At 43.8% G+C, this 12,923-nt stretch overlaps 1 protein-coding gene across 1 annotated transcript in view; it reads right to left on the bottom strand.

The window, feature by feature from the left end:
* Nucleotides 1–12,923, bottom strand: part of lrrc49 (leucine rich repeat containing 49) — a gene marked incomplete at both ends in the record, with an annotated part of 262,827 nt that overhangs the window by 224,866 nt on the left and 25,038 nt on the right. The window contains one exon of the mRNA XM_084337119.1: nt 8,425–8,568. Coding sequence (XP_084193245.1) covers nt 8,425–8,568 — 144 coding nt within the window. The remainder of the gene's footprint in view (nt 1–8,424; nt 8,569–12,923) is intronic.

The raw sequence follows: 12,923 nt of genomic DNA, 5'->3' as shown, positions 1-12,923 counted from the left end.
ACATCATGCACCGGGAGCATTTCATGCTTCTCAATCCGATCGGGACAACCGCTCCACTTGCGCGACAAAGAAAAGTCCGACCGGAGACTTTTGATCAACGATAAGATATAATGTTTCAAAGGGTGCTCGATACTGCCACCTGGGTGGTTGCGGCCGGTATTGCACTTTGGCATTCTCAGGATAATTCCCCATGTTAACCCTGAGTCAGTGTGCCTGTAATTAATGGAAATATCGAATAAAAGAAATAACGATGAAAACCCGACTATACTCGGGTCTGACGCTGAATGGTTGGCGAGTTAACCCGACTTTACTCGGGCCTGGCGCTGATTGAGTTAAACCACTAGATTCTGCTTATCATTTTGCTCTTAGATTTATCACTGGTGACAGATACGATACACACCACTGCATCTTATATGAGAAAGTGGGTTGGTCTTCTCTGGCAGATAGGCGAAATCAACACTGATTATTTATCCTTTATCCTGGTCTTTGTTGTATCTTCATCTGGGAAGCCGTTTCTGGTCGGGTGTGTCATGGTTGGAGGGGGACGTGGGTAGTTTGAGTGTACTTGGATTGTTTGCTGGGTATGGTGATTGAGCCACCATTGTGCCTGTCATTCATGCCTATGTTAATGTTATACTATTTGCTGTGGGGCACTTTGGGCTGTGCTCCATGTGTGAAAGGTGCTATATAGAGTTATTCATATTTATTATTATATTGTAAAAAATGTATGCATTGAAATGTCTGTAAGTCTCGACGACATTGAAAATGAGGGTGACCTCAATTGTCCTTTTCGAGAATAAATAAAGGTTTGAATGAATATTTTTTCATCTACATAATGTGTGACATGTGCAAAAAGAAAAGCATTTGGGAACAGTGATACATTGTATTGGTCCAAAGCTAGGATGAATCACTATCAGTCTTTTTCAACCAAGATTCAGACAAGATATGGGTCTGCCTGAGAGACCAGAATTTTCAAAAGATCAAATTATTGGTGCTGAAAAAGGCTTCTTATTTAAGTGGATCAGAACCAGACCCCTTCTTTCTTTAAATGTATACGGGTTATTTAAGTGGATTGGGTGGGTTTTAACCAGGGGTGTCAAAAGTACCCAGAAATTATACTTAGGTGAACGTATAGGTACCGTCTCAAAATCGTACTCAAGTAAAAGTCAGAGTATCTGGCTAAAAACACACTTGAGTAAAAGTCAAAAAGTTTCTACTTTTAAATGTACTTAAGTACTAAAAAGTACTTGTGTTTTTTTTCTCTGGAATGTAATTGAGTAAAAGTACAAGTATACAAACCTAATAATACTAGAGTAAAGTGCAAATCCCCAAAAACAGTACTTTACAGTACAGTATTGTAACAAAGTACAATTACTCAAGTACTTTACACCCCTGGTTTTAACTCACATTTGAACCCACATGCAAATAAAAATAAAGGGATGAAAAAGACAAAAAGTATTTTTTTTTACCAAAGATGGAAGCAGGAGTGAGATAGAGGCCAGGAGGTGGATGTTCGGTCACTGGAACAGGTCCAAATAGCATGATGTAGAAGACACTCATTGTGAAAATGTCAACAGACAAGAGATAAAAAAAATGTCACCACAACAAGGCTACATGTTACATTATCTCTGTTCTGTTGCCATAACATAACATAACATTCTAAACTCTCAATACTCTGCTAGATGCATCATAATCAAATCTAATTGTGTTTATCTTTTTATTAAAATCACATTGGCAACTAGTTTAAATCAGTAACCTGTGCACACAGTAACCAGAGCTATTTATTACCATTATTATCATTATTATTATTATTATTATTAATAATAATAATAAGGCTCTGGATATATATTATATATATATATAATACTGACCTATATCTGACCTATATATTATAGGTCGTATTATACGAGAGCCATTTCATGTATGCACGAGGAGATATAATAATGATAATCTAGCGTTGATTTCAGGATGATTAGATAATCAGCCGAAAAATTACAACGTGATTGTCGTATTCGATTAAATAGAATAATCTTCAGGACGAGGAGATAACATTTATATGTTTATTCAAAGGTAAGCATCGTTCAGCATGAGTGTAACTCCATTCACGGCTGGCAGCCAACTGCCTGTGAGGACCCCTGGTCAGGTATACATAAGCAAGGTGCGCCTGGCGCGCCTGTCGTAAATGATATATTCACAGCATGAATAATATAGTAAAGATATATTCAAAGCATGAATATTACATCCTCCTTCTTTTAGAGAAAGCTTAATAAGCTATGAACAAAATTGAAATTAGGAATGGTTGTGCAATACTCTGTAAGAGTTTCTTTGTAAACAATAACAAGTGCGTTACCTGTGTTAGGACCAGGCAATGTAAACAGGTAGGATTAATATGTTAAACATAAAGATTCATGTATCAAGGTATTACAGTTCGTATTGTGTGCCCTCTTATTCTGGATAGTCTGCTTTAATATTTGAATACTTCAGCTGTGAATAAGGTATGTATTCATGGCTTATTTGGTCGTGTCTCAACACTCTTACCATATGCAGTTCTTATTTGTAGAAGTAGCTTGCTAACAAAATGGGAATATATCGACAATTAAGCAAGGTAAGTAGGTCATAGATTCAACACATATAGTAAGTCATCATTTCAGCATACATTAATATTTGTTACATTTCACCACCCCCTTTTTTTTTTTTTTTTTTTTTCTCAATGGGGCAAATGGTGTTATAATAGGGCAGCGATCCGCCTGCACCCTGTACATTTATAGGTCTAAAATGTCCCGAGGCTTCACTGCTCGGCCGGATCTGGTGTAGTATGAAGCTGAGTTCTCTTCTGAGTCCTCTGGCAGTTCGGGGTCGTTGGTCTCCGGCGGTTGATCGACGCTCTCTGGACTCGGCATACCGTCGCTGTCCTGGAAGTGTTCCTCTTTCGTGTCCCTCAGGTGCCTGCGGTTGCGGCGGTATTCGCGTCCATCTTGGGTGCGAACGTGGTATGACCGCGCAGTGTCAGCTGGTTGTATGACTACTGCTGGCCTCCAGCGTCCAAGTTCTTGTAGCCTGACAGATTCACCACAATGTAGTGGGGGCAGCGGTCTAGCTGACCTGTCATAGTATTTCTTCTGGTGCTGTTGTCTTTGCACTCGTTTGTTATGTCCATCTTTTTGGCTTACTACCCCTGGCCGCAGCTGTTGGTTGGTGCTCGGGAGGGTTGAGCGTAGCCTGCGGCTCATCAACAGTTGTGCCGGCGATTTGAAGTTGTCGACTGGGGTATTACGATACTCCAGGAGGCTTAGGTACGGGTCTCTTCCGTCTGCCTTAGCCTTGTCCATGAGTGATTTTGCCGTCTTCACGGTTCTCTCTTTGCGGATAGTGTGGGCTTGACGTGACGTGTGTGAACTCCCACGACTTGGCGAATGCCTCGAACTCTTTAGACTTGTATTGTGGTCCGTTGTCTGAGACTATGGTCTCTGGGACGCCATGCCTGGCACAGGCTGCCTTTAGCTTGTGGATAACAGCTGCCGATGTGGTGCTGTGAAGTCTGTCTAGTTCGAAGAATCTGCTGTAGTAGTCGACGGTCACAACATAGTCCTGGTTGTTCCAGTTAAAGAGATCTGTCCCTACAACCTGCCAGGGGCGGTCTGGGATACGATGAGGCATCATGGGCTCCTTGGTGTTTGATGGGCGGCGCTCTTGGCATATTGAGCACTTCTCCACGACTTGCTCTATATGTCTACCCATTCCAGGCCAGAACATGATGTCTCGTGCTCTCAGTTTGCATTTTTCCATTCCCATGTGGCCTGCATGGATCTTGATCAGCATATCTCCTCTGAGGCTGGTAGGGATGACTATTTTCTCCCCCTTGAAAATTATTCCATTCGTCTTGGATAGTTCATCTCTGTGATTCCAGTATTCGGTAATGTTCTGGGGGCATTGTTTTCTTTCCTCAGGCCATCCCTCCAGGATAGCCTGGCTGAGCAGCTTTAGCTGTGTGTCATTGTCTGTCGTTTCTCTGATCTCCTGTAGCCTGTCGTCGTGTACAGGTAAGCTGTTGTACCTGAAGGTCCATCCCTTCACTGAGACCGTCGTCGTGAGAGGTGAGTGATTTCCTGGACAGCGTGTCGGCTACTGGGATGTCTTTCCCAGGGCGGTGCACGATCGTGAAGTTATACTTGTGTAGTTGCAGTATCATCCTCTGTAACCGCGGTGGGGCTGCGGCGATCGGCTTCTTCATGATCGACTCCAGGGGCTTGTGGTCAGATTGCACCATAACATGGCGACCGTAGGCATATTGGTGGAAACATTTGAATCCATAAAGGACTGCGTACATCTCCTTTTCGATTTGTGCGTAGTTGACCTCGATGTCCGTGAGTGATCTGGATGCGTAGCTAATGGGCCTTCCTTCCTGCATCAGCACAGCACCCAGACCATACTTTGATGCGTCCACTTGTAAGCTGAGCTCCTTATCTGGGTCAAAGTAGATGAGGACTGGCCCAGGTTCACTGGTAAGTATGTCTTTCATCTTTTGGAATGCAGCGTCGTGCTGCGCGTCCCACAGGAATTCATTCGATTGTTTAAGCAGCTGTCTCATGGGTGCGTTGATCTCGGAGAGGCTCGCGGCGAATTTCGCCAGATAGTTGACCATACCTAGCACGGTTTCCAGTTCTGCACGGCTCTTTGGCGCCTCCATCTCCTTGATGGCAGCTATCTTGCCTGGGTCAGGCTTCATGCCGTCAGCTGAAAGGATGTGCCCGAAGTAGCTCACTTCGGTGGCTCCGATGGTGCACTTGTCTGCGTTGAGCCGAACGCCTCTCTCCCGTGATCTCACCATCATTGCATGTAGGTTCTTATCGTGTTCCTCTCTGGTCGCGCCATATACAAGGATGTCGTCTACTATAGCTGCTACTCCGTTCAGTCCCTCGTATGTCTCGTCGATTTTTCGTTGGAACTCGTCTTGGGCAGAAGCGAGCCCAAATGGTAATCGTAGGAATCTGTACCGTCCAAACGGTGTGTTGAACGTCGTCAGCTTCGATGATTCTGTGGAGAGCTTGATGGACCAGTATCCCGACCTTGCATCCAGTACGCTGAAATAGCGTGCGCCTGTTAGTCTGGGTGTGATGTCCTCTAGTGTCGGCAGAGGGTAGTGCGGGCGCTTGATAGCCTTGTTTAGCTCCTTAGGATCCAAACATAGTCTGAGCTTGCCTGTGCGTGGTTTCTCAACAATGACCAGTGCACTGACCCACTCCGTTGGTTCGATGATTCTAGCGATGATCTGTGTGTCTTCCATACTCTGTAGCTCCTTCTTTAGTCGGCCACGCAGGGCGATCGGTGTCCTTCTCAGTGGGCAGACTACTGGCTTGGCGTCTGGGTCTATATGGATGTGACACTCTCCTGGGAATAGTCCTATCCCTTTAAACACGTCGTGGTATTCTTCCATGATGGACTGTTTATCTGTGTGTGCATTCACTGACAATACTAGTTTAATGAGGTCCATATTCAGGCATGCCTGTAAACCTAGAACTGGGGGTGCCTGAGTGTCTACTATGTAAAAGTCTAACAACATGCCACGCTCTTTGTATTTACACTTTAACGTGCATGTGCCCTTTACCACTAGCTTCTCTCCACCATATCCTGTCAGTCTGCGTGAGGTAGGCTGTATTTTGCATTATCTTGTAAACTGTGATACTCTCTCAAAGGAATTACATTTACTTGTGCACCTGTGTCTAACTTAAATTTAAGCTCTGTGCCCTGTTTTCCTACTTGTATGTCTGCGAACGCTTGTTCTGTTGCATCAAACCGTCTGTCTGTCACGGTGTCTACATACAGTTCGTCTGACTCTTCTCCTGACTCAGAGCGCATGCTAATCTCGTGTACTGACTTTTTCTGGAAGCTACCGGCCCTGCAGACTTTGGCAAAGTGGTTCCATTTTCCACACTTCGTGCACTGTTTTCCCCTAGCTACACAGTTATCCCCTTCCTTGTGAGCTCTACCCCCACAGTATCCACAGTTCTTACGTGTGTCTGTGTCGCTCGCTCTGTTCGCTCTCTCTGTCCACTCTGCTCTGGGGCGATATCTCTGAGCGCTATGCTTCTGTTCATGTCTGTGCACCTCGTGCACGAGCTGCTCCTGCGCGCTGCACGTGGCGCCAGTAAAGCTCTTTATCTGTGATTGTGCTAGCTCGTGGGCTCTAGCTATATCTATCGCGTTGTCTAACGACAAGTCTGATCCTACGTTTAATAGTTTCTCTCTTACTTTTGCTGAGTGTATGCCAAACACTATGCGGTCTCTAACCATCTCATCATTGTTCACATATGCACAGTCTTTCACCAGTAGTTTCAATGCAGTGACAAATTGTTCGAATGACTCGCTCGGTTGCTGGGTTTTCTCATGGAATTTGTACCTGGCGAAGATTGTGTTCCTCCTTGGAAGTACGTATGCTTCGAAATTGTCATAGTAGCTCTTCAGTACCTTTGCTTCATCTGCACTGAGAGTCCATGTGTTGTGAATGTCTCTCCCTCTTTCTCCGCTCCACAATAGCAGGTAGCTACATTTCTCGTCCTCTCCTTTCTTCTTGAGTGGGCCCGAAAACATCAACTCCGCGTGCTGCCTGAACTTCTTCCATTCTCCCGGTAAGTCCAGAGAATCCCAATTCATCCGTGGCGACGGGACTCCGTTGATATCCATGTTCATCCTGCTTCTGACACCATGTCGTATTTGATTAAATAGAATAATCTTCAGGACGAGGAGATAACATTTATATGTTTATTCAAAGGTAAGCATCGTTCAGCATGAGTGTAACTCCATTCACGGCTGGCAGCCAACTGCCTGTGAGGACCCCTGGTCAGGTATACATAAGCAAGGTGCGCCTGGCGCGCCTGTCGTAAATGATATATTCACAACATGAATAATATAGTAAAGATATATTCAAAGCATGAATATTACAGTGGTGACTGGATTACACTAAAATGCCCTTTTCTCGTCTTTTCCTGGAATTACTCAGAATCACCCAAACCATATTCATATTCAAAACGGTATAAAACGGAAATGTACAGATGAAAGAACAATCCGTTTTTTGCATGTTGACCAGAAGCAACTCACTGACAGTCGACGGCGTTATTAGATCCATAGCTATAATATAAAATATTGTTTTAGGACTTGCAAGTTTGGCATTCTAAAACTATATCCATTGAATAAAGATCTGGCGCTGAAGGGGGATCAGCGCCCCCTGCTGCTGGCGGTCAATGTGTTAATCAAACCCATTTTATTTGAATTTATTTGAGAAAATAAATGTCATTGTATCTTATAAAAGGGCCAACTGTGAGCCACCACTAGGGGCAGAGTGGCTAACCCTGAGTGAATGAGCTTAGTTGGCACACAATAACCCTTGGGTATACTGTACACACATTTTAGATTTGCTTGGCAGCAAATCCTTATAGTGCAGACTGAGATGGAAGACTGAGGAACTGATGAGATGGTAGCATGTTTCCCTTCCTCTTGTGCATCCAATAAAACATTACATCTGATCATTTAAATGTTAAGTGTTTTAAATTAAATCACTTTTTGAGCTGATATACTGTAAGATGCAATGTTGATTATTTTCTTGCTATTTCCCACCATATAATAAGAGGCTCAGGGACTTTCATACAAAACGAAGGGCCTGTTTAGGCACACATTGTTCTGTTTCTCCCATTTCTCATCCACAGAGCCGTACAGTTAATAAGAGGAGCATAATGACCTCACCATACCTGACATGACAAAACAAACACCTGGAACATTTTCAGCTCGGATTACGGAGGTATTTACGGATGTGTTGTCTTATGACAGTGGAGTGGGGAAATGTCAATGTGTACCAAAACAAAACCCAAGACACGGTAACCATGCAAAGACATGTTCCGAGAGGATGACAACAAACACAAAGAGAAAGAAAGAAAAGGATTAGGGGTGTTGGGCGTCACCAGAAGACATTATCATTACATGAGTAACGACATGATAAATACAAGCTTCAGTGTGTGTGTGTGCGTGTGGGTGTGTGTTTCCGTCCATCAAAATACGATTGGAAAAATTCAAGTGTTATCATTGGCAGCGTTATCCTGCACAGACCATAATCTGTTCCTTGCACAGGATATTGCACACCAGGGTTTGAGCATCGTCCTCAGCCATTTGCTGATGACAGAGAAGCCGAGCTGTTTACGATGTCAAGCCAGAGCTGAATCATTACGGGCCTGGGCCATTACATCTGTACAGTGCATTAGTATGAGCCCTGCAGATCACACACACATACCACTGCTGCTTCTGTATACACACACACACACAGGCCTCTGGAGAACAAAAGACCCACAGTCAGACCCCACGGTACCATCCCTCCTAATTCTAGTTTGTGGTCCCCTAGATCCAATCCTTCAACGCTACAGGAAGGGGCCCACTCACCACAGTGTAGATGTTGTTGCGTGGCAGGTTGAGTTCAGCCAGGGAGTCCAGACCCTGCAGGTTCTCTACTCTAGAGATGCTGTTCCCCGCTAGGTTCAAGACCTGCAGCCTGCACAGGTGGGACAGGTTCTCTATCTTTGAGATCTGGCCAGGGAAATAAGGACAGTATGTGTGAGAGAAATGTCAATATCCAAAATGTATAATGGTCTGAGTTGTTTAAAAGAAAGCAAAGAGTCACGGCCAGCTTTTGGGAGCAAGTGAGCTAAGCAAGTGTGTCCTGAAATTCTACTTTGCAATGCTTGAGGCTACTTGAAAACTAGAATGAACATGACATCTCTGTCATTTTTATAGTATGTAATATCTATGAGCAAGCGGTTTCACTAGTTGCCACGATCCAGTGCCCCGACATTGAACTTTCCCCCTCCCGCCAGTGACCCCTGCGTGACCTTTTCCTAATTATAATAATTTCAACGTCAAAACAGTGATGAACGCGGAGGGGAACATTAAGTGAATAGAAAGACTGTATGAAGTATAAAATGGGGTCGATGGACTGTGAAATGTGATCCTGGCCTCTCTCTACAAGTCTCTCTGGGAGAGGGAGACTTGGGGCCCCTTGTCAGAATGAAACTCTTAACTGGTTCAGGACCCAGAGAGATCCCCAGTGGCTGTCGATATGAAGTTGAGATGGTTGCCCCTCCACACTGCATGTGTGAGGAAAGGGTTCGAAATTTTGTCAGAGTGTGTGTGTGTGTGGGGGGGGGGTTAGGGGACTTGAGGTCCCCCTCTAGATACCATACAATACCACAAGGCTCTCCACAGTTCAAAGGTTAAGTGGGTTCATCAGAGAGATTCCTACAGTGAGTTTGATGCAGGGAGGAACACTTGAATCGAGGCAGATTAGAGGACGTCTGTTAAGGAAAATACTTTTAACAAGAAGCACAACAGAGAGTCTGCATAGATGAAAGAGAGCCTTGGTTTTTCCATTAAATTTAAGTTGACGGGTAACACGAGGGATGACGAGAGCATAGACGACTTCCAGAGAGATGTTAAGAAATGTATAAAATCCTTCTTCTCCTTCAGTGGTAAGACAGAACATTTTCAAATAGTTTCTGACCACCCGTGGCCATTCTTAACACTTTGATTGCCTAAGGTTAAATTCATGATATACCATCCGTTGCCAGCTCTATTTGTCTATGGAGAAGTTCCCCTTCTTTGCAGGGCTATAACTTTTTAAATTCTATTGCTAGATTGCCATTATTAGGGCCCATTCAATGTCCTATATGTATTGTTCAGGGTGTATGAACGTTAAACTTTTTCATTCACATATTCATACTAAAATATGATCTAAAGTATAAGTATGTTTTCATCTCTTTCTGCAGCTTTCTCCAGAACGTGATTTATAGCCCCAAATGCATTATATTGATGATCAAATACAGTTTGGTAGCGATCGGTGCCAGATGAAAAATTTCAAATGGACGTGCTTCTAGAAGTTTCTACGTATCATCTGATGATGACCGGATGGGCGGGGGATCGTTTATAATTCCGTGGGCAACGTTATACCATTCATCTAATGTGGGTCAAATGTTCATCATAGCAGTTAGTGTCGAACACGGTAATACTACACGCTAAAACTCACCCCAGTCTCCGCGGGCCGTTGGGCGATCAGCGTGGGGTAGACAGTTTTCCATTATGGGATGTCGAAATACCCGGTCCATTTCCAGGTTGTATAATAGTATATACGTCCAAATCATGTTGTTTATCGAGTTATTGGCAACGGATCGCTATGTATTGTGTCGAGATCGAGTCCCGGGACCTATACGAGTGCCCGGAAGTAATATGGGTGATCACCACTTCATCCACATGACTTCCTGTTTGGCGCTTCTGCCGATCGGCCACCAGATGGCGCTCTTGAACCGCTAGAGGATTGAGAGGAGCTCAGAACTGTGTGTGAAGGCTGCAGAGGGGAAATATGATTCCGATCACAGATTTTTGAAATATTGATATTAAAGACGAGTTAGGGCGTCCTCGGCAACTTTAGCATGGCTAGGAAAGACGCCTAAACACGTTTTCGGCACTTAAAGTGTTAAGTGTGTCCAGGTGGCAGCTAAGTCACAACACTCTGACAACAAAGAAAATACCACTCCAAACAGCTTATTTGAAAACAGCTTTTGTTGATGCTGAGGGACACAACAGAGTGAAGTCATTCACCTGTGGGCTGCACACTGGTTGTGTTGTTGTGCCTCAAATGAATACCCTCAGAGGTACAGCATGGTTAACACTTTCTCAGGCCATCCCTGGGCTAATAGGCGAGTCAATCTATGAAAAAAAAACACTTAACCCAAAGAAAATTGATACAAAAGGTTTTTCGATGGATTCCGATAGTATTGGGCGTGCTAAATAACATACTAAAAGTCGACCAAAATCGACCCCCCCGAAAGCCGCCATTTCCAAGATGGCGGTGGAGATATTAAAATGGCTATATCTCAAATTGAGAATATGGTGCAAAGGATTTCTCAACTCATTCTGGTACCTCTGGGCTTGTTCACTAACATACTAAAGATCTAGGAAAATAAATGTGGTAATATTGAGTTGAATTTCATAAATAATATGTGTGAATAATTAGAGAGTCATAATGTAGGAGAGACAGACATTTCACACCAACCCCCTCGCATGAGAAGGCTGCATACCCAAATGGTATATAGGGGAATAGTTACAAGTCACAAAGCCCTCACTCAAACTGACTGTATGTAAATGCTGATTACATGCTGAAGAGTCATGGATCTATTAATCAACTGTTTAGTATCAAAAGAGTAAACCATAATATTAGAAATAAGGTTTGAAGGGTGATTACACTCGTGTTAAAGAAGTCATCACAGCTACTCTGCCAACTAGCAGGGGTGACGAGAGCTACTCTCCACCCCCACTCTGTGATCAGATTAGTACTATATGGTAATTTGGCCCAAAGGGTCAAAGTGTATTCACACCCCCCACCAGAAGGACATCAGGCCAGCCCCCCCCCCCCGTGAGAAGACACACAGAGAAACCCAGAGGGAGGGGCTGCCAGCGCCCACAGGACACCGCTCACAGAAGGCGCCCACAGGAGATGCATGATTGGATCAACTGTAATAGTGAACTGTATTCTATTTTGGCTAGAAATGGTAGTATAAAGGAGGGGACATTTTGGTAATTCGGGAGCTCTCAGACCGGACCAACCCAGGGGGTCTGGGGGCTCCACCGCTCCTTCCACCATCGAGAGACTGCTGTGCTGTTTGCATTTTATGTGAGTAAATCATGGGAAAACACCATTTGTTGTTTAAAGTTTAGTGTAAATCCTTAATATCTGAAACCAGATTTACTCATGTATAAATGTGTGCAGCATGGTCAATGTATGTTCAGATTATGTTACCGACTGTTTTATGTACATTATTGAGGTTGGAGATGCAAACCTGATTGTGATATTTCTGTACAACAGACAGCCCTGTTAATGTTTTCTGATAATCTTTTGTATGTGAAAGGCAACCTTTTATTCACTCTTGGCCCTGGTTCAAATAAATCAGCTGAGTTGAACTACAGTTCTGGTTTGTCTGGCGTACACGTTTTATTCCTCATCTGCTAAGTCAGATGAGGAGACCAACAATTCTATCAAGTATGAATCTTTCCTCCTCCTTCCAGATAGTCAATCTCATTGTGTTGTACTACAATAACCTCAAATTATTGTAGAAAGTCTGTGGGAATTTACCACATACACCTTCCAGAAAGGCTTAATTTTCAAGATGGCGTCCAAAATGGCGGCAGACCAAGCTTAAAATGGCTATATATCTCAATAGAAAAAAATATATAACTATGATTTTTCACTTGATTCTGGTACCTCTAGACATGCTTGTGAACATACTAAAAATCTAGGAAAATACACCTTCCGGAAAGGCATCATTTTCAAGATGGCGTCCAAACTGGCGCCCAGGAGCTTAAAATGACTATACAAATACAAATAGCTTACTAAAAAAGGTGTTTGCACTCTCCAGCTCTCAAGCTAGCATAGTTGAAGCCTTCTTTTTGACCATTATAGTTGTTATAGTTAGAGGTGTTTGCACTCTCCAGCTCCCAAACTACCATCGTTGAAGCCTTCTTTTTCTGAATCAGTTTCTTTCTTTCTTTTCTGACCTAGTCCTGTGTTTGGGCATGCCTGGGCGTGTCTGACCTGGCAGTGTTATTTAAGCCCCAGTTTTATTCTAGTCTTTGACAGAGGTGTTTGCACTCTCAGCTCTCAAGCTAGCATAGTTGAAGCCTTCTTTTTCTGAATCAGTTTCTTTCTTTCTTTTCTGACCTAGTCCTGTGTTTGGGCATGCCTGGGCGTGTCTGACCAGTCCTTTCCCTCCTGCCCTCTTTGAAGCCGGAAACGTCTTCCGCAAAGCTGATAAACCACAACTAGCGCACGCGATCTGTGATCATGCAAGTGATGCAATCCTAGATTCTGTACCAGAAACGGAGCATTATGTTCT

The sequence above is a fragment of the Notolepis coatsorum genome (genome assembly GCF_963971535.1).
Source record: "Notolepis coatsorum genome assembly, chromosome: 20".
NCBI lineage: Eukaryota > Metazoa > Chordata > Actinopteri > Aulopiformes > Paralepididae > Notolepis > Notolepis coatsorum.
This window is presented reverse-complemented; position numbering and strand designations above follow the sequence as displayed.